Source organism: Poecilia mexicana, unplaced genomic scaffold (genome assembly GCF_051168715.1).
Source record: "Poecilia mexicana isolate PSO_F unplaced genomic scaffold, ASM5116871v1 scaffold_7, whole genome shotgun sequence".
Taxonomy (NCBI): Eukaryota; Metazoa; Chordata; class Actinopteri; order Cyprinodontiformes; family Poeciliidae; genus Poecilia; species Poecilia mexicana.
The window spans coordinates 17,009,948-17,032,841 of NW_028263376.1; the positions used below are offsets into that span (position 1 = coordinate 17,009,948).

A 22,894-nucleotide genomic window follows, 5' to 3' on the forward strand; every position below is an offset into this window, starting at 1 on the left:
AATATTATGGTAATATTCTTGTAATGAAATACAGATTCTTACAGAAGAGATGACTGAAATAAACTGAACAGAAAAAACAAGAATGAGTAAATTAACTTTATTATTGTTTTCAGCGTTCCTCCTGTTCCCTCATTCTCCACATCTTCGCTGCAGATCCTCTCCTTCCTGTTTGCCTTCTGTCTTGCAATAGTGCGAGAAAATTTGTGCCGCTTGTTGAAGATGCTGCGCCTTCTGTTGTTCAATTTGTCTCAATGGATTTCAGAGTCAGATGTAATTTTTTAATATTGTTTTGAGTGATATTTCTCCAGTTGAAGTCTTTCTATAATATGAAAATTATTAAACTATAATAACCATAACCTTTAGATGACAGCGCAACAAATATATCCTTTGAAATTTAAAATGTATCATGATAGCATCCTTTCTCCTTTCTCAAAGAGCGATTTCCACATCCCCAAAAATGCCAATATTATAAAACTTAAATGATTTATTTGTTTATTTATTTACTGTAAATTACATCTATTTCATGGTAGTTGCATAGTTCCCCATTATTTAAACAGTTTTAATTATAAATCTGATTTAAATTATTTTTTTCTTTCCTATTAAACTGTCACTTATACATTCAGGAGTTAATCTATTTCATTAGATCAACGTTATTTCTACCAGAGACACAGAATATGGGTTTATTTTTATATATATTTATTAATTTAATATAACTCATCTTTTCTGATTAGAAACAAAAATCAATTAAGTTTAAGATCTGTTGGACTTTTGAGACTTTTCCTCAGTGGTGATCAAAAATAAATTTAACTGAATAGAAATGATATGTTGCTTTGCGTATTGAACTAAAACATCAAGAATAACATAAATATTTCTTCTGGTCAATGAAATATTTTGATCAGTATGGTATTTTTAAAATATATATTTAATTATTTTTTTAGTACAATAGATTTTATAATATAACTTACATGCACACTATAATATATCAACAATATATATCTGTACACGGATATATTCAGAATTTTAACAGAAACGAGGTACCTAATCTACGTCATCACATTTCCGTCTGTCTGCGTGAACTCTAAAGTGTATGATGTAGCAGGACGTGGCTAGCAAGGAGCTAGTGGCGGCACGACGTCCGAAATACTCAAATATCCTGATAAGAATTAAATTTACTTCATGTCGGAGTGAGTATATTGATCGTTTTAAAGATTACCTTTATCATCATTGACTGTAAACAACTGTTTTTCTGTGTATTTTTTCCAAACTGAGCTCAGGTTGCTTAGATCTAAAGCTAATATCGTATCTGCTAATAAGGCTAGCTAGTTAGCAGATGTTCAAATTCACACCGTGACAACCAAGCTCTGCTGGTGTCTCACCTCAAGCAGTTTTAACGTTTTTTTTCCCAACCAGCCGCCAGTTTAAGGTATTATAACCCTCTGTTATGTTGAATTTAGTGCTAAAAGCAAATAACCAGCCACGTAGTTAACACGAGCCTCGGCGCTTAGCTGAACTTGTGCAAGGCATGCTGAGGAAGAAGGTGGGAAAATATCTTTAAATGGCTTCTTTTTAAACTGGGTCAGTCCGCAGCAAACTGGGACAGCACAGACAGAGATGTTGGGAATGTGTGTCCCTGAGGAGATGCACATATGGAGGATAATTTACCGCTGATTCAAGGGTGTTGTGTGAAAATGACAACGTTTCCATTGCACGGGGTTTCTTTTTTTTTACTGTGCAAAGTTCTGACTTACGCTGTTCAATAGTTTACCTTTAAAAGTAGCTTTATTGTGTGTTACAGGTAAAAATGTTTAAACAGTTTAAAAGGGAACATACACATTGTTTTGCAAAAATACATGATTTATTTTTCTCTCTTTCTTTTCTGGTAAATTTTAGACAGACAAGAAGAGTATATTTTAAAACAGGTTTATTTATTTGAGTGAAAAAAACTATCCAGAACGATTTGACCAAATATTTAGTTAATCATGATTATTTGTGATAAATACATTTTGATAAGCCACACCCCGGCATGATCTTTGCATTAAGGAAAAAAATCTTAAATGGAACCAGTTTGACAACATGAAACAGACGAAAGCTCTCAAGGAGCAACAAATCATCTGTACAACCAACAAAGTTATTTTAAGCTGTTACAAACTGGTTTGCTCTTCAGCGAAAACCTCTGCCAAATGGAGAAAACAGTTATCACTCTTTCCAGAAGTGTCTGGCATACCAAAATTACACCAAGGAGGGAATTAAAGAAGAACCCAAAATGACATCCAGAGCTCTAGAGCTCACAGTCGAGTTTCATTATTCAACGCTGAACAAGAAGCTGGGAAAAGATGGAGACTTAATGCAAAAACAACAGCATAGAACAAGCAAAATAAACATCTGTCCATCGTCTGACAAATAATATTGTATTTGGCAAACGACCACGCCTGTCGGAATAATCAGTAAATCAATTAATTGCATGATAAATTAATTATTACATTTCCATTTGCATGATTCATTGTTTTTTGTTTTTCCTCTTTTTCTACGAAAAACTTGGATGACAGAAGTTTTCAGTCTGGTCTCAACTAGCCATTTTTTTAAGGACAATTTTGTTTACAGAGGCTTCATAGTTTGTTTTGCTTATTTATTTTGAATATTTGAAATGTCTACCAGTGTTACGTGCTCATTAGAATCTGACGTTTATTGGTCTTTGAGAATGTGTTCTTGCATTATTATGCCATTACCTTTTATATTACTTGAAAATAGTCTCAAAACAACAATATTATTGTTTATCACAATAATTTCTGGGACAATATGTCGACCAGAAAAATTTGGTATTGTGGCAGGCCTACAACCAATGCAGTAAATCGTGTTAATATCATGACCACTGTAAGATATTCTTCTAAAGTGTATGCGTCCAAAATATGTCTAAAGTCACAGTATTATTATTATTATTATTATATTATTTTTTACTCAGGTTATCTTTGTCTGATGCTAGAAATTAGAAACATTTGACACAAAAACTAAATAAATGAAACTCTCTTGTATTTTTAGGCACCGTATGTGTCATTTTCAGAAGATAAATCGCTTTTGCCAGATGTGAGACATCGGCAAAAGATCAAGAGCTGAATGGAAACATTTGAGGCCTTTCGTGTGTGAGGTTGGTACCAGTTCATCCTTAAATAGAACTAGTTCCAAATTCAGTTCAGCCTGGTGAAAATGAATCAATTCATGTTCATAAATATTGATAAATAAATGGCTAACCACCTAGACATTTTTGGATAATATCGGTTCCAATAAAATGCATGATTTATTTTAGTCTTTTTTATTGATCCTAAATAAAAGCCAATAATAAATGTATTATTGGCTACTAGACAGTATATAGTTGGTAACATAAAAGCTGAAAAATATTGAATGTAAAGATTATTTTGACGATTAATCGGATTAAAAGAAATGACATATTTTGCATACTTTTAATTTATCCACTTGAATCTTTTCTCATAATATTTGGAAAACATTAAAATATGTAAATAATTCAGTTTTTTTGAGTAAGAAAACTTTTATTGTCTAAAATGCAATAACATTCCTTTAATGAACCTTTGATCATTTGTAGAAAAGGTTTCAACTCCAGCTAAAAAAGTACTGTCTATTAATCTATTCATGATTTTTTTTATTTTTGGATTAATAGACAACAAAAGGTGCTTAATGAGACTTTTTTTTTACAGAATTTGAACTAGGTGAAAAATCCCCCTTTTAAAGACGAAAGCTTTCAACTTAAATGCAAAATATAAATATTCTTTGCGCAGTTTTTGACTTAAGACTCTAACTGTCTTTCATCAAACATCCCTTTTTGAGTTTATATACTCCAGTTAATGGTTAATCAGTTGCTAAATTAGTTGACGATTATTTCAATAATCGATTAATAACAATGTATTTAATTGTGATTAATTTGATTAATCATTTTAGCCCTAATTTGCATCTTTGCTCATTGATTATCATGACTTGGAGCTTTAATCACCTGAATGTTATTTGGCACAAGTGAGGGTAAAAAAAACCACTGGAAATGAGATGAAGTCTAAAATCTGCTGTTGAATCAAACAAGATTAATTTTAAGGTTTGGTAATTTGTTGTTTCATTTGACATCACAACATTTCATGCTCATAAACGGGGCATGTTAAAGAAATCAGGGATTTGGAGCGTGATTCTACAGACTGAATAGAGATGAATGATGATATGCAAACCCTGTTTTCTTTTTGCCCATTTTCCCTGTTTGTTGCTGTTTTTCAGGAGGTTGTGGGTTGTGTACCATGGGGTACGATGTTACGAGGTTCCAGGGTGAGGTGGATGAAGACCTCCTGTGTCCCATATGCAGTGGAGTACTAGAGGAACCAGTGCAGGTTCGTCGTTGTTTAACCATTTCAAAAGATCCATGCACCGTATAAGATAAATCCTTTTTGTTTTAGGTGAGTTACGAGAACAAGAATTATTTCTTTTTGCTGTTAAACTGCTTCACAATCAGGTTTTTATCCATATTGAGATTAATGTAACAGATGATGATGTCATTGCTTTCATCTTCTGTTAATTTACAATATTTGAGGTAAATAGAGACGCATGTTGACCTAAACTTTTCTGTAACATCCTGGGATCAAAAGATTTCAGGCAAAATATCTGAAAAAAAAAAAAGATTTGTAAGGTTGATCTTTGGCTTCAAGGTGCTTAAATCTGCTCTAACAATTATACAGAAATATAAAATCCACTTCAATGTGCAGCTGCTACATCTTTTTCCAGAATAGCTGGTTTTGTAATAAATGAACCAGTTATTAGAAGCTTTTTGTTTTTGTTGCATCTGAACGTTTTCAGTTGCACATTTTTTGCTGACTCGGTTTCATGTTTTTTTTTTACTGCTGCAGAAAGAGAAACATCAGCTGAGCTGAGCTGCAGCACAAAGATGATATTTTGTAGCATCAACCAGTAGAAATGTTATAACTAGAGCAGCTCCTTTAAGCAATGGAAACCTGTCTTTGGGCTGCTGCTTCTTTCAAAAGCAGGCAGATGATATAAAGTTAAATGTGTGCTTTCTTCTAACTTTTTCTTTATTTTCCAGGAAAATACAAATATTTACTTCCTTGTCTGAGAAGTAAATTCATTTTAGACATTAGACTTACAATAATACAGCTCTGGAAAAATGAAGAGCAATGAACCGACTGAAAACCTCCTGGTTTTCACACCAAATATTGATTCCTGAACTATTCCTGAGTTAAAACATTAGTTTTGTTGTTTCTAAATTAGTATTAACTTGCTTTCTTTGCATTATTTGAGGTCTGGAAGCTCTGCATCTTGTTCGTTATTTTGACCATTTCTCATTTTCTGCTGATAAATACTACATCTTTGCTTGGGTTGAGTTCATAGAATAAAAGAACAATGTTCATTTTACTCAAACATAAACCGATATAGAGTAAAATCAGAGAAACTGATCATTTTAAGTTGTCTCTTAATTTTTTAACATCGTTTATTTCTGAAGCTGGAGCTTCTGGAAAATCTGCCCAAAAACACATTTCCCTCAAATAAACCTTTATACCATGAAGAAAAACTAAAATTAAGTATCTTAATCAATAAGCAAATATATCCACAATGATTACAATAAAAATAACAATAATAAACATAGAAAAACTGTAAAGATGGTTACATTTATGTTTTGCTACGTAGAGATATTTCTCACAGAGAAGAAACCAGCCATTATTTTCACAGATGGATGTTAATTTAACAGAAATATTCTGCACTATAAAAACTACATTTACAGGAATTGATTATATGAGGCCCAATCACCAGAGTTGGTGGGCAGTAACTGCTTATTCTTATGTAACCTTTTGAAGAAAAAACGAACTTTTACTTTCGCATTTCTTATTTTTACTCGAGTGATTGTATCACTACTTGAGTAAAATTTCTGAATACTCAACCCGCTGAGTGACTTCACTGAACGGAAAACAAACCCAAAAATTCACACAAACCTGCAGGTTTTCTTAAAGTTTCATAAGTTTGGGAAATTGATGTTTTTTCTTTTTGCTTGATTTTGTGTTTGTAATTAGGTCCATTTTGGCCTTTAAAATACCAAAAAACGTTTTATTTTGGTTTACCTGAGGATTTTTAAATAATAAATAACCGATGTTTTGATTACTCAGTACTTGATTTTAATAAATCATTCTTTTTACTTTTTACTTTTAAGTAAAACTACATTGAAGTGGTTTATTCTTACTTGAGGATAATTTTTGGATACTTTACCATCTTTAACAGTGAATTTCAGGCTGAAGACATTTGACTGAAAACCAAAATGCTAAAGAACAGGAAGAAATTATCTAAAAAAATTTATTATTCAAGTATTTCACAAATGCAGAAAATGTTGGTAATCCTAACTAAGTATAAAAAATAAATATATTTCATTTCAGCTGTATTTCTTAATCTTATAAAATCAATTTTTCCGCCCAGGCTCCACACTGTGAACATGCCTTCTGCAACGCCTGCATAACCCAGTGGTTTGCCCAGCAACAGATTTGTCCCGTGGACCGCACGGTAGTGACGCTCGCCCACCTGCGGCCCGTGCCCCGCATCATGCGCAACATGCTGTCCAAACTCCAGATCAACTGTGACAACGCCAGCTTCGGCTGCACGGCGACGCTGCGGCTGGACCAGCTGCAGTCGCACCTCAAGGACTGTGAGCACAACCCGAAAAGGCCGGTCAACTGCGAGGAGGGCTGTGGGTAGGTGGCTTCAGCTGGTCTAAATACATAAATAAGGATGTTCTGCTGTTAGTTTGTGACTGTTGGATAATCTGCTGTTGTTGAAGGCTTGAAATGCCGAAGGACGAGCTGCCCAACCACAACTGCATCAAACATTTACGGAGCGTCGTGCAGCAGCAGCAGACCAAGATCTCAGAGCTGGAGAAAACCGTGGCTGAGCATAAACACCAGCTGGGGGAACAAGTGAGAGACTTTTACTGACATTTTAGAAAACGTTTACACACAGAGTCTGATCTAAAGGCATCAGAGTACATTTATCTGACTGAGAGTTTTGGAGAAAGACTAAAAGACAGAAAATGCGAGGATAAAGTCATATTATTACCAGCACTAGAAAACAAAAAGAGCAAAGCTTCGATATTTATCAGGATCTGATGTGACCGACTCGTCTCGTCTGCGATTCTTTATTTGAAATATGCACAGTAATTATTTCAAAGTCCTGCAGCTGATAATAATTTGATTCTGATGCCATTAAAGATTAAGTTTCTGTTTGTAAAACTTTACAAGATGCTCAACATTCCTCAGTTAATTTTTTAAGTTGGAGTGCTTATAAAATTACTACTTTATTCTCCTAATATTACGACTTTATTACTTTATTCTTGTTTATTACAACTTTTTGTTTATCGTTGTGACTTTATTCTCATGTCATGACTTGTATTTTTTTCCATTTTTTTTATTGCGACTTTAATCTCATATTTTGACTTAACTGTTGCACAACTTTGTTCCTGTATCATTGTAATTTTTCTCTCATGTTTACTTTATTCTCGTATTATTGCATCTTTTTTCTTGAAGTTTTATGACTTTTTCGCTTGTATTATTATGACTTTATTATATCGTTGTGTTTTTCCTCGTGTTCCAACTTTATTCTTTTGTTGAGTCTTTGTCCCTCATTATTGCGCCTTTTTTCTCCCATTGTTAAGACGTTATTCTTGTAATATCATGTTGGTTCTTAGCCTGACTCTGATACTCTGAGTGCAGATGTGCTCTGTGAAATTTAGGTTTTTGTAAAATATCTTTTCCTTCACTCAGATTGTGAAAATTTCCAGATTTTTGTTGGGTTAAACTTTAATCATGTTTTTTAAGTGGATTTGATTGGAACAAAATGTGGTATAAAGAAAACATGTTATAAATTAAATCTCGAGATTTTTCTTTTTTAGTCAGTCTGTTTAGATTTTTCAGTCTGTAATTGAGTTGTGGTTTTTCCTTCTTTTTCCCGGTCCAGAAACGAGACATTCAGCTGCTAAAAGCGTACATGAGAGCGATCCGCAGCGCAAACCCGAACCTCCAAAACCTCGAAGAGAGCATAGAGTACAACGAGATCCTGGAGTGAGTAAAACTCCCGTTTTTCCTTCCTGTCCATGACCTTTGGTCCGTTCCTGAGCTCGACTCCGTCTCGTTTCCAGGTGGGTGAACTCCATGCAGCCAGCCAGAGTCACCCGCTGGGGCGGCATGATCTCCACGCCGGACGCCGTCCTCCAGGCCGTCATCAAGCGCTCGCTCATCGACAGCGGCTGCCCGCTGTCCATCGTCAACGACCTGATCGAGAACGCCCACGAGCGGAACTGGCCGCAGGGACTGGCCACGCTGGAGACGCGGCAGATGAACAGGCGCTACTACGAGAACTACGTGGCCAAGCGCATTCCCGGCAAGCAGGCGGTGGTGGTGATGGCCTGCGAGAACCAGCACATGGGCGAGGACATGATCCTGGAGCCCGGCCTGGTCATGATCTTTGCGCACGGAGTGGAGGAGATCTTATAACCCACCCAGAGACACGGGGAAGTTTTGCTTTCACTCGCCAGAGTGGTAGAGAGGTTCGTTTTTGTTTTTTTAAATCCTCTTTAAAGTGAAACCTACAAAAGAAAATCTGGCTTATTTAAAACAAAATCTTAGGCTCACTCCTAAGCTTGATACTTATGCCTTAAAGTAAGGACAAATACTTTATAAACCTGGCAAATATAAGCATAATCTGATGTCTAAGATGAAAGGTGATGTTTACAAGGTTTATATCTAGTGCATTATATGATCTGATTGTTCTGCTACTAATATAGTAATGAGCTTAAACCCCATTTAATGTCCTCGCTTGTACAAATGCTTGTAAATACAAATACTATATTGAATTCTAACTGTAATACTCACCACTGTAATTAGGTTGTGATTTTGCTTCATTCAGTTTCCTGTGAATATTTCACAAAACGTCGTGCTTTCCGCTTTAGATTGTTCAGACCTTCTGTGCCATTTGTTTTATTTATTGTTGCCTTTTTTTTGTTTGTTCCTTTGCAAACATGATTGAAGACGCTACCATTTAATGTATGGGAAACTGCCTTTTGGTGAATTTGAAGTTTGTTGCTGGAAGTTTAAAGGAAAAAAAAGATGTTTTCTTTGTTGCCTCTGTTGTACATATGGTGTGTGTGTCGGGTCCAGTTCAGGTGTTTAATTTGCAGTTTAACATTTGAAACGTCACTCAGTGCTATAATTTGGAAAATTAAAATAGTTCACTTTTTTTTTTTTCTTTTTTTTTAGGTGATTTATTTTCAGAATGAATTGTAGAAATCGAGGTTTTTACAGTTTTAGTGACGCACTACAGCAAAACAGTCTTGGAGATTGTATAGATATTTGTGGAGTCACAATAACGATTTACCATCAGTCACTTACTGCTGTAGTGAGACGAATAAAAAAATCAGATGAAGATGATATAAAAGCTCCTACAGGCAGACTGTGCCCTTCGCTTTCTTCCTTGTTCATGTTTTTTATTTTGTCTGTAATGTACGGTGTTGTACAGACGAGTAATAAAACCTTAAACCTCATGTTTTTATTATTTAAATACAATTTTAAAGGATCCGTATCGCATAAAGTCAACTTTTTTTAGCTTTTAATCACACAATGTTTTTTGATCAAAAATATTCCTGGAGTGTTGCTTTTATTCATTCATGCATGTGAGGGAAATCCTTTAGTCTCCATGGCAACCATTCAGCTGTTTGGTGGGACCGTGAATCCCCCACTCAGCTCCTTCAGACTAGCCAGCAGCAATTAGTAGACACCTGCTGAGCTCATTATATGCTACTTTTTGCAAAAGGGTTAACAGAGGAGCCATGCTGTGATGACTTCCTGTTTTAGAAAGAACGGGAGTTTCTTAAAGAGACAGGTCAAATTTCAAAACGTTAAATTACAAAGTCACATTTCTTTTAAGACGTATTTTACTCAAGTTTATTTGTTAGGAACATTTCAGCAACAAGCCAGTTCAAAGAGCTTAACATCATAAAAATAAAAATATAAACATATATTGTGAAAACCAGTGACAGATATTGCTTTTTGTCTTTGTTAAAATTTATTATGTTGGTCATTTTGTAAAGTGCCAAATATATATATTTAATTTATCCAACATTTTTAAAACTGGAGGTAAAGTAGTTAACTTGATTACAGATGTAGTTGTTACTTAAAAGTAGCATTACCTAAAAATATGTTTACTCGAGTAAAAGTAAAACGTAGCAGTCCAAAAACATTACTCAAGAGAAAAGTATTTAGTAAAAAGACTACTCAAGTACCGAGTACTTTTAGTTAAAACATGTTTGTTTTTTTATTTTGAGGTTAGAAAATCCAGAAAAATTTACTCAAATAAGGATAGTGATAGTAAATAATAAAATTACTTAAGCAAAAGTAAAAAGTACAGCATAGTAAAATACTCCTGAAAGTACTGTTTTTAAAATATACTCAAGTAAAAGTAATTATTTCCCAGCTCTGTTATAAAATGATTCTATGTGGCCTGAAAACACGACGCAGTACCGACTTCCACCACGGCGTGTCCTCAGAGAGCTGTTAAATCCCGAAGAGGACGTCAGACGAAAACAAAGATTTGAGTCGGCAGACTGTGAGGGCGTTAAGGAGCAGAGGCAGTGGGAAGTTAAGTGCTGCTGGTTTGGATTATAAAGCCGAAGAGGAAAGTTTCCCCGCTGAACCCAGACAGAGAGGCCTGACCTCACTCATCCTCCTCTTCGTCGTCTCTCCCGGACACCCACATGATTCGCTGTCTGTTATCCTCTCCCGCCAGCTTCGTCCTCATTGTGGAGCCTAATCCCTCACTATTGTGATCACTGGAATGAGAAATCATGTGCTTCACCAAATACCGTGGCTCAGTTATTATTCTCCGCCAACATCATTTGTGGCGTTCAGTTCTCCGTTCTGCTGATGAACGTGTTGCAAGAGAAAATGCTTTAGATACTGAAAAACATGCAAACTATTCCAGCTGTTTGCAATAAAACAAGCAAAGAACAATTTAAATTTCTCAATGTATTCCAGTGGTTTTCCAAATCAATTGCAAAATACAGCTTTGACTGTGATTTCAAAATTATTTCCTTTGTGTGTCATCTGAAGCTCATTATGAGCAGGGGCGGTCCAAGCATGTTGGGAGCCCTGGGCAGACAACATTCAGGGGCCCCCTGTGCCTGCTTTTTCAATCAATCATGACATTTAAATTCAATGGAGTATCAGGGCCATTGTAGATAGGAAAAAAGAGGCGTGAATTTCAGCCAAAATACTCAGAAATTTTCTAGAAAAACAAGGAAATCTTTGTGCTTCAAAATTAAAAAGTTTACAAGAAAGTGACATTCATTCAGAAATTTTCTAGAAAGAACTTTGAAATTTCAAAGTTTGAAAAGTTGAAAACATGCTAGTAAAAAATTTTCAGATTAACCTCAGAAATAAAAAAAAACATGAAAATTTCAGACTTTTGAAGGTTGAAAAATTTTACCTTCTGAAAATTTCTGAATTTTTCTAAAATATTTGCTACAAACAGGCCTAAATATATTTCCAAACTGCGAAACAGCCTTTAACTCTTGCATTTAATTTTCTGAATACTTTACTGAATGAAGAAAAAACAAGAAATGCATGAGATACAGACACATAGCCACAGTTTCAGCGAAAGTAAGAGCCTTCTCATCTTACTTCTTGTTTTTCTCATGTTACTTTCGACCTGCTGGGCTTTTTGGCACTGTAAGTACTTCACCCTGTTCTGACATGCAGCATGTTTGCATTCATGACTCCAAGAATTCGTTTCATAGTGCTGAATCTGGTATTTTGCAATCATGCTATGTCTTTGGATTAGCTTTTCTTAGTCCTTAAAATACCAGAATTTGGACATAACTTTACGTTTTTGTCTGTCGATGGCATCATTTTTTAACCTTTTTGCTTTTACTTAAGTAAAAATATGTTGAAGTAGTGCTACTATGATCTGAGTTTGGTACTCTTCCCACCTCTGGTAGTTCACTAATATCATTGGGTTTTTGTGCTTCCATGAGATTTTCAACAAGCGTTTAAGTTAGATAACCATAACGGCCAGTCTTGTATCTTTCTGAACTTTTTCTGAACCACGCCTTGGTGGACTTTGAGAATTGCTTGGAATCATTACCCTCTTTGAAGGTCCACAGCTTCGTCAGAGGCTTTCCCGATGAAATCCGTCTCGCTCGCTCGCTGCAGGTTTTCTGTGCCAGTGGGAGCCGAGCTTCCCCAGAGCGCTGAGGAGCTGCCATGCCTCACTGCGGTGAATGTCTTGTTTTTCCTCCTCCAGACATATTGTGGCTCAACATGCCTCAGAAGTTCAAGTTTTGATTTTTCACTCCACAGAGCAGAATCTCAAAACCTGCTGGGTTGATTTATACAGTTCTGAACAAATTGCAGCTGAGTTTTCTTGTGCTTTTGCCTCAGGGAGCAGGCATGAAGCCTCTCAGTGAATCATTACTGTACAGAAATAAAAAGGTCTTTTGTAAGCAGTTTAATGCAGCTGCCATCCTGCAACTTTTACGTCAACTCAAGTTTATTTGTACAGCACATTTCAGCAACAAGGCAGTTCAAAGTGCTTTACCACATCATAAAAACATTATGCAGAAACCAAATATGAAACAAGCAATAAACGTTACATTTTGTCAAATGCCATCGTCAAAATCATCAATAAACATCAAATATGTTGATCAATGCTCCAGGTATTACGAATCACAGGCAGTTCTAAACTGATGGGTTTTATCCTTGATGGAAGTCAGTGTTTCGGATGTTTTGTAGTTTTCTTGATTTGTGGTGCACTGAAGCTGAATTCTGCCTCTCCTCATTTGGTTCTGGTTCTGGAGATGCAGACCAGAACCAGAAGACCTGAGATACAACAACAGCAGATCTTTAATGCGTTGTAGTGGTAAGCTGTTCAGTTCAGATGATAGAAGGCCGACTTTGTAACTGTCTCTATGTGGTTCTGAAGGTTCAGGTCAGAGTTCATCACAACACCCAGATCTCCGGGTTCCAGCTGTAATAACTGAAGCTGTGTGTTGATTCTTGATCATTCCTCTTCTAAAGATAATAAATGTGGTGTACCCCAAGGTTCAGTCCTAGGACTCCTCTTATTCAGCATCTGTTTTCACTATCAGATTATAACAGGAGAAAATAAGATTAGCCACCACTGATGATACACAGCTCTGCTTTACGATGTTACCAGGTGACTCAGAACCGTCCAACCACTAAACAGAATCAAAACTGAAGTTATTACTTCTACATCTAAAGTGGAACGAGCTAGTCAGCACACAGCTTCATTTATTACAGCTAAAAACCAGCGACCAGGCCCAAAATGTGGGTGTGGTGATGGACTCTGACCTGAACCTTCCGAGACACATAAAGACAGTCACAAAGTAACGGCCTTCTATCACCTGAAGAACATTTAAAGGATTAAAGGTCTAACGTCTCAGCGAGATCCAGAGAAATCTTTAGTTGCATTGATTACTGCAGCAGAGTCTTCACAGGTCACTGTGAAGACCTGTGAAGTCTAACGCTGCCAGCAGCAGTGTTAGTCAGAACGCTGCTGCTGGCGTTCTGACAAAAACCAGGAAGTTAGAGCACATCACCCAGTTCTAAAGTCCTTCCTTTGGTTTCCTGTGGCTCAGAGAACAGACCATAAAATACTGTTGGTAGCTTATAAATCACTAAGCGGCTTAAAGGTTTGCTGTTGTCATAGCAACCTTCCAGACCCCTCAGGTCTTCTGGTTCTGGTCTGCATCCCCAGAACCAGAACCAAACATGGAGAAGCAGCATTCAGCTTCTATGATCTACAAAAACCTTCCATTAAACCACAAAACAGCCGAAATCCAGACCAAAATCCTGCCTCCTTACTGTCGCTTTTGATTAGTAGTAAGTGGAACATCGATCAATATGTTTTATGTATATTCGCTCAATGATTTTAATGACAAAATGTAATGTTTACTGCTTGCTTCATAATTCATGACTGTGTGACGCTTTTACGAGCTAAAGCACTTTGAGCTGCCTTGCTGCTGAAATGTGCTACACAATTAAACTTGACTTGAGTTTAGATAACTGTAGATGCGTGGCTGCACGAAGAACAGATGCATCTAAAAGTTGCAGGTTGGAAACTTTTAAGGACTTATTGTCTACTTTGTTACTGGAAACACTGGAATATAAGCTCATGTAATTTGAAGTTGAGGATGAAAACATTTAGGTGAAATTTGCAGAAATACAGTTAGCAGCTGAACGATATTAAAATATAACTCTTACAACTTTTTTTGGTTTGTTTTGTATTAGAGGTTATTAAACAGATTTATTAACTACTCATACCAGTCAGCTATAATAAATGCAGAAATAGGACCAATAAATCCCAGCGGCAGGTAATTTATTAAAGTAACTTAGCTCAGGTGAGTTACAGTACGGCTAGTATTTGTTGTCTTGTCTGAGTTTTGCATGGTGGCATCATGCAATAACCATAAAAATGCTTTTATATATTTAGATTTCTTTAAACGTTCTTTAGATATTTACATTTAACCGGACATTTTGCCAGTCAGATGCAGAGGGTCAGCTTTATTGGGAAACTTTATGCACACAAGCAAGGAATTTCACTTTGGTTCCACTTTGCTCTCAATAAAACCTTTTAAGAAATCAATAGACACATTAAAATGCAAAGTAAACTTTATCATTTTTTGGTATCTTGTAAATATTCAAGCATACAAGAATTTGAACCAAGTGGAGCTAAAACTAAATGCAACTTGAGGTGTTTTAGTCAAAATATATTTATAGACAAAATCATTTTGTGTTAAATGTAAAATTTATTAATATTTTGTACAGTTTTGTTGGCTTATTTACTCCTCTGAATATTGTTCCTTTCCTAAAATAATGACCTAAGTCATTTTTACCAAAATAAAGGTAAAAACAACACACACACACACACACACACACACACACACACACACACACACACACCCACACCCACACACACACACACACACACAAATCACTTTTGGCAAAAATAAATAAATAAAAATTTAGGCCATTATTTTAGGAAGTTGATATGTTTTTTTGTTTTTTTTGGAAATTGAGTTTCCAGTTAACAATTAATCAATTATTAAATTAAGCGATGAATAACTTATAATAATCGATTTATGCGATATATTCAATGAATTGTGTCAACCCTAATTGTGACCTCGAAAATTTGTGTAGGCAAAAAATAAACCAGCTATTTGCACATATATGTTGTTGTTTTCCACACTAAAAGCATTAAGTGTTTCCTGCATTGATTTCCTTTAAGTGATTCTAATGGTAATGATTATTTTAACGAGCATTACTTGACGGCTCCACAGCGCCTGTGTGTGTGTGTGTGTGTGTGTGTGTGTGTATGCGTGTAGGGGTGTGTGTGTGTGTATGTATCGGTTCATGAGGAGGGGTGTGCACGCAGGGAGCAGCCGAGGCGGTGCTTATGGAGGGATATTCTCACTCACTCTCTGCCCTGCACTACTTCACCGCTTTCACCGCCTCCGTTTGAAGTTGGCTGGCCGCTCTGCTCCTCGCCGGAAAGAAAGCAGAAAATAAATAATAATAAAAAAATTAAAGATAAATTAAAAAATCCCAGGATTTGTACCCGGCTGTAGGGCTGCACCACGACGAGCTCAAAAACAACGGAGCGTCGACAGAAAGGTAAACGACCCGCTACCGACAGTACACGTCCGGACTCGCAATGATTGAAGTTTCGCTGCGCGTTTTAGCGGCAGATCAGCGCCAGTAGCACACAGCGGGATTATTCCAGCCGAAAAAAAAAAACGAGGTTTGCGTTATAAATCCAGCGAGTTCTGCACAGGATCATGTTGTGACAGCGGAATACTTGAGCAGAAGCATCAGAGCAGACAGACTGTATATGAATGCACTGCGCTCTGCCTCATCTAAGGACATTATTTCAGTTCCTTTTGCAGGCTGTCACGTCTACTTGAATTACATTTGGTGCACCAAGATGTCTGATTTCTCTGGGACTCAACTGTAGGTGCTTTTCTGAAAACTGTCTGCATGATTTACAGTCTGACAGCCCACTAAGCAAACAGGTTATTTTTCCCATGTGATAGGATCTTATCAGAGTGACCCTCATGCGTGGCAATGTGTGTTGCAGGTTATGTTGCTGTACAAGCTGCAACACTGCAACCTCAACCAAAACACACATGAAACAACCCAGGGGGAGGTGGAGGTGCAGGTGGTGGGCATTTGTCAGAAATGTGACAGCAAATCCTTCATAGTTGGTGGTAAGCGGGCGTTGGTAGTTACTGCCACCTCTGAGAGCTCATTGTTTACTCAGAGCTCCCTTTTCAGTGTCTTTTGACAGTAAATGGTGAGTGTAACTTCCAGTCTTTGCACTGACTGAAAAAGGTTTTGTTGCTGACATCCAGAAGTTTTAAGGACTGGGAGTTTAACAGCTTTTCGTTACGTCAGCCGTGATGTTGTGTATGGCCACATTTGAGGTGAATTACCTGTAAAACCAAATTTTGTGATCTGTTCCCTTGTAAATGTTTAGAGATGTGAAACTGGTACGATCTGAGAAATGACATCGATGGTTGCTATGTGCGTGAATTATTTCACTTCTCTATAAATATATCATATATTCCTTACTCACTTCCTTTATTATGTCACCATGCAGCCCAAATTATGTATCATTTAATGATAATTAATTTGGCATTCAGATTTTATAAAGGGCTTATTGTGGCGGTAGCCCAGGGCTACACGTTTTCTTCTTTAGGGTGGGGGGGGCCTTAAAGTTTGAATGATTCATTTTACTACATTAATTCATGTTTTGCAAATAGCTGGTTAATAGTTTTGAGTTTCTATACATAAAATTGTGAAGTTATAACAGAGCTTAAAAGGGAAGTTAAAATTTCAGTGACTGCACAATAAATCAATTAATCACATGATAAATTAAAAGTAGCTCACTATTTTCCATTTTGTTATTTAATATTTTGCTTGTAGAAACATCAAAATCCAATTTTATTTAAGGTTTCTGTAGTTTTTTTATGTTGAATATTTACAACATCTCTCAGTCACAGTATTTCATGTTCTTTACAAAATAAAAGCTTTTTGATTATTGAGAGGTTGAACTTGCAAAATTATGCCATTATCAACATATTACTTGAAAATGGTCTCAAAACAACAACGTTATGGTTTATTTCAATAATATTTGGGACAGTTTATCGTCGTGACAGGGTTAACTGCACAAACAGGCCCAGATTAGCTGTGAAAACTTTTGGGGTCGTTTATTTGCATGAATGAAGAAATTTCAGGAAAGGCTGTTGGTCTGTTTTATTTTGTTTTCCATTAAGAATCTTTTTCTGAAAACCATGGAGCCCTCCAGTAGGGGTGATGTTGGAAATTGGTCTCATATCATCCAAAAAAATAAGTATCGGATTGCCTCTCATACATGGTCTGAACCAGAAATGATCCGCGCCACTGAACCGCCATCTTGGTAGGCAAGCGCAACAAAAAGAAAATATACTGACACTCTTGACAAATGTGCAAGAGAATATCAACAAAATCTCTTTTGTCGGGATCAACCCGACAGAAAACGTGGCTTGTTTGTTGTTGCCATAGCAACTACATAGCAAATGTCATGACGGATAATTACAGATACCTACCAAGATGGTGGTCAGCTACAGAGTTCCTGGAAGTGTGACGTCACATGAATCACTCCATTCCAGCAATTAGTCCGCCCCAGGATTTCGCTTGTTGTGTCTAAGTAATACCACTTGGTCAATCCGTTTCTAGCATTTCACACTATAAAATATGTAATAAATGTGTGTATGAATCGTGCTGATATCGTTATCGGGTCAATATCGGTATCAGCCAGAATGCAGGTTACTATCGGATCTGTATCGGAAGTGAAAACGTTGTATCGGAACATTTCTACCTGCTGGTGAGAAATCCTACATAATTATCAATATCAGGGTTGAAGTTGATAGAAAATTTGAAAATATGTATTTATTATGACATTTTTAATAATACCTAAACATGAGGCAAAAAGCAGGTAAATATACATTTTTTGACTTGTAACTTTATTTGCTGAAGTTGTTAGCGTGTTAACCGGTAAAAGCAAGCAGAGGTCTCAGTTTCTATGTGTCACATACTCACCGTTCTGTGTTGCCATTGTTCTTCCAACCATTTCACCAAAGAGACTCTTTAACCTCTTCGCTATCACTGTTACTGGTGTATAAAAAGTTATAATAAATAAACAATGCTTTATCAGCCTGGATGGCTGCAAGGCTTATAATCCACCTGGGGAAACCCTGAAATTACCTTAAATTGGACGAGTAAGGGGAATTTATGGGGTTGGGAACCAAACTGACTCCAGCCCAGGGCCTCATATTCTCCTAACTTCGGCCCTGTTCTCACAGCACCATGAGTGAAAAGGTTTTGTTTTATTATTATTTAATATGCTGTTCTTTAATGTCATTTTTTAAAACTGTTTTTGTGAAAGTCTTTGTTTTTTACTGATGTGTTAGAGGAAACCGTGTGATTCCATTTCTGATTAATTAAAAAGACATTTAATGTTTCAGTTTCTGTTAGTGAATTCGTGGGCGAACCAGTTAAGACCACCACAAAAGAAAAAAAAAAAAAACGAAAAGCGTCTGTGGTTGTATGACAGCATGTTACCTCTCAAGTCTGGTCAGGTCTTACTTTTTTCTCTCACTCTGTCTGAGAGCGGATTGCCGTTCTACAAGGCTGCCTCCACAAAAAAAAGCTATTATATAAGTCACATTCAAGTCTGAACTCAGAGTGATGGGCAGTCCTCACTCTGAATCTGGGGGAGTGAGCGAAGCCTCGCCTACATTTTCCAAGAATCTGTGATTCATACTGCCGTGAATGTCGCTTCTCTCTTTTCTTTTTTTTCTGTTTTGGTCTGATTTAGAGTCTATTTATGTGGCGTTCCACTTTAACTGGTGTTTCTCCTGGGTTGAGCTTGTAGTTTGCATAACATTGAATTCCTCAGATAACACCAAGCAGAAACAGACAAGGGGAAGCCTTGTTTTAATAGATTATGCTTAGCTCTCACTATGCAGTATTAAAATACTTTTCTGTGAGTATTTGAGTTATTACAAAACGGAGATTTATATATGGAGCTCTGGTAAAAACTAAGAGCCCACTGCACTGAACCCCATTGAAAACCTCCTGGTTTTTCCTCCAGATATTGGTTTCCGAGTTAAAACATTAGTATCGTTTCTAAATTAATTTCAACTTGTTTTCTTTGCATTATTTAAGGTCTGAAAGCTCTGCATCTCTTTTGTTATTTTGACCATTTCTTATTTTCTGCTAATAAATACTAAATTTTTGCTTGGAATTTCAGAAACATGTTGTCTGTAGTTCATAGAATAAAAGAATAATGTTCATTTTACTCAAACAAAAACCTATAAAAAGTAAAATCAGAGAAATTGATCATTTTAAGTGGTCATATATATATATATATATATATATATATATATATATATATATATATATATATATATATATATACACACACACATATATACTGGTGTGAGATTCTCATAGTACGAATAAAATTTCAACAAAAATGCATAATATGATGCATCTTCTTTTAATTGGATGTTATTGTGATAGATGATAATATTGTTGTTTTGAGTCCATTTCCAGTTAATATGATATTAATGGCCTCATAATGCAAGAGAACATAATCAAATATCAACAAGCTTTAAATTATAATGAGCATTTAACACAGGAACTATAAAAACATGCTATATATCTAAAGTAAATACCTAAAAAAAAACAACAAAAACAAGAAATAAAATGAATTATGAAGTCCTTCTGAGACCAAAGCACCAGGCTGAGGAGTTTGGTCGTCCAGTTTTTGGTAGAAAGAGAGAAGAATGACAAATCAAGCAAATGGACGTTATTGAGCTTGTCGATTAATCGATTTACTGCAACAAGCCTAGCTGAATTGTTAAAAACAACAAACTGATTAATCTCCCTGACAGCTTTGGAAAAAATTAAGAGGCAACTTAAAATGATCAGTTTCTCTGATTTTACTTTTCATAGGTTTATGTTTGAAATGAACATTGGTCTTTTATTCTATGAACTACTAACATGTCTCTGAAATCACAAGCAGAAATGTAGATTCAGAGCTTTCAGACCTCAAGTAATGCAAAGAAAACAAGTTGATATTCATTTAGAAACAACAGCACTAACGTTTTACCTCAGGAAGAGTTCAGAGATCAATAATAACCAGGAGGTTTTCAGTGGGATTCAGAGCAGTGGGCTCTTCTTTTTTCCAGAGCTGCGTGTCTTCCTGCTCTGCAAAGTGACCCTCTGAGCTAACGGACCTTTTATAGTAAAGGAGTTTTCCCACATTGGTGCAGGCAGTGAGTCACAGTAGCATCTGCGTGTTGAATGGAGTTTAGCATCTATTTCTGAAGGCCTGCTTGTGTCGGGGCAGGTTGCGTAGTTGCAGGGGAAGACTCAAAGCTAACCCTGGCTGCCTCCCCTCCACCCAGCGGATCCTCCTACCTGTTAGTCACCCATGGCTGTGCTTTGACGGGGAGCAGCTGATGGAGGGAAACTCTTTCCATAGCAACCGTGCATGTCGGTCCTTCCCCTCTATCAATCTGATGCAATCTGCGCTCACTTCACTGGAGGGAACTGTTGTAGTTTCAGGACAAAAACAAAAGCCCAACGCTGTTTGTATTTGACTGTGATTTTTTTTTCTTTTTTCGTTCAGAAAACCCAAAACAGTGTTTTCCAACCACAGGATGATGACAAAGTTGGTGGCTTACACTCTGCAAGATTTGCAAAACAGCAGATTTCCTTCACACAAGTCGTGGGTGTTGTGAGAGCTTGTGCAAACATTCAACCCCTGTTGGAAAAAAGGTCGTCCCCAAGAGAAGGGAGCCGTTTCTTTTGTCTCTTTAATAAGCATTGTGCCTCAGGGTTTCCCAGCTCAGGGTTCAGGTCTTGTCACCGTAACGTCTGCTATTTAAGGAAACCCTGGTGTGAACATGTGACCTGCTGTTGTGTTTTTGCACCGTTTACGTGGAGCAACAATTTGTTTAAACACAAATCACTTCTCAAGCTGCGTGACAGTGAATGGGTTCACTCTTTGCCAGCTTCTAGATCCCTAACATCTACGCAAGAGAAACTTTTCCAAATAAATGTTTCTATAAAGGAACATAAACAGTTCCCTCATAAAGCACCTGACATTTGACTATCAGTCCAGCGGCGTGACGTTACCGAGAGCAAACAGTCCGTATTTAGTCTTTCTTAAGCTGCTGAAATACTTCGCTCACCTCTGTTTATGCATTCAGTTGTTTTCAGACAGGCAGGTCTGAATATATTACGCTATTCATTTCTCCTCATACATGGATCGGTTCTTCCTGTTCTCCATGTTCTGGTTGGCCCTGATCCCCCACCAGCATGCAAATCATTATCTAATCAGGAAGAGAGGAATCGGATTACTCAGATAGGATCGAGATCATGTTGAAGTCGACAAAAATGATGATGGTGCTCGGTTGGTAAGGAGACAAAATGCAGTTGAAACAAGATATTTGCAGACGCTATAAAAAGATGCAACCTTTTTTCTCTTCCCGACCTGAAACCGCTCCCTGTTTCAGACGGGATTATTTATATTTCCTAAATGACATGTCTTTAAAAATCATTCAGAAGTTCACATTCCCCCTTACTGGGGGACTTTAGTAATCGATTAAGAGTATGCAGAATCAAAAGAAGGCCATTTGTTGAAATAACAATGTACTCAGAGCATTAATTAAACCAGAACTATATAAGAATATACACATTTTTATTGATTTTGCATTTAGGATTAAAGAAAAACCTTTCTAATTCAGAAGTATCATAGTTTTAGATTCACCTGTTTCAGGTGTATCAAGTATTTTTGTTTAGTTTGGGGTGAAAACATCTTATTACACTTTAAATGAGACAAAAATAGCTCACAGGTAAGTTTTAAGCAAGATATGACAGCTTGTTTTAAGTCAATAATTCTTGAATATTGATTAAAAAAGCAGATTATTTCACGTATAACGTAAAAAATGTCTTATTATAAGTAAAATGATCTGCTAGTGGAATTAGTACTTTTTAAAAATACATATTAAGGAATAATTTACTTAAATTTTATATGTTGGTGAAAAGTTTCTTGTATTCAGTTTTCTGTTATTTTAAGTGCACTGAGGTATTTGAACCAGAAACTAGAGAAAATTACTTGGTAAGATTTTGTGTTTTTTCAGTGTAGGTTAAAAATCTCTTTTGTTATTCAATTAATGCAAAAATCAAGTATCTACAAATGATCAAGTGTTTACAAAAGGAATTATATGTTGTTGCATTTATTTTTGTGTTTAAAAAAGTAACTTGATTATTAATAATAAAATATGCAGAGCGCGCTCTTTTTTACCCAATTAATCGATTAACGGTTTGAATAATGAAAAGAATAATTAACTATTAAATAATTGATAGTTATACGCCTGTAAATGTTTGTTTAGGCTGCAGTTTCAGCACACAGGTGTGACATCATGGAAAATGAAAACAGGCAGCAGATCATGAAGAGACTCCAAAAGTCTGTTTCATCCTGGAGGAACAATTTCCAGATGCCTGAAGGTGTTTTGTTCATCTGTTTAAACAAATATGTTCCGGCATAAACACCAGGGATGGATGTGTTTTGATGCATTGTGTGTTTATCAGCCCTGCAATAACAGCAAATAAGTTTCTGAAAATGCTGGCAGGAGCTGAAGTATCTGGGCTGAAATATCGAACAAACAAAATCAGAGCTGGGAATTTAAATCAGGGATAAAAAAGTCTTTAGTTTTTCAGGAATTTTCCTT

At 36.4% G+C, this 22,894-nt stretch overlaps 2 protein-coding genes across 3 annotated transcripts in view; both read left to right on the forward strand.

Moving 5' to 3' along the window:
- Positions 1-1,052: 1,052 nt before the first annotated feature.
- rnf41 (ring finger protein 41) lies at positions 1,053-9,577 on the forward strand. Of its 2 annotated transcripts, XM_014985686.2 has the most exons (7): positions 1,053-1,184; positions 3,037-3,142; positions 4,270-4,379; positions 6,466-6,737; positions 6,824-6,959; positions 7,996-8,099; positions 8,177-9,577. In XM_014985686.2, the coding sequence occupies exons 3-7, from the start codon at positions 4,290-4,292 to the stop codon at positions 8,529-8,531; spliced, it is 957 nt and encodes a 318-aa protein (XP_014841172.1). In that variant the 5' UTR covers positions 1,053-1,184; positions 3,037-3,142; positions 4,270-4,289; the 3' UTR covers positions 8,532-9,577. The 2 variants fall into 2 exon arrangements, with proteins under 2 accessions (XP_014841172.1, XP_014841179.1); XM_014985693.2 differs by lacking the exon at positions 3,037-3,142 and having other exon boundaries at positions 1,064-1,184.
- A 5,865-nt stretch (positions 9,578-15,442) lies between these two features.
- Positions 15,443-22,894, forward strand: part of dgkaa (diacylglycerol kinase, alpha a) — a 35,802-nt gene continuing 28,350 nt past the window's right edge. Inside the window, exon 1 of the mRNA XM_014985676.2 lies at positions 15,443-15,722. The gene's annotated coding sequence lies outside the window, so the exon portion shown is untranslated. The remainder of the gene's footprint in view (positions 15,723-22,894) is intronic.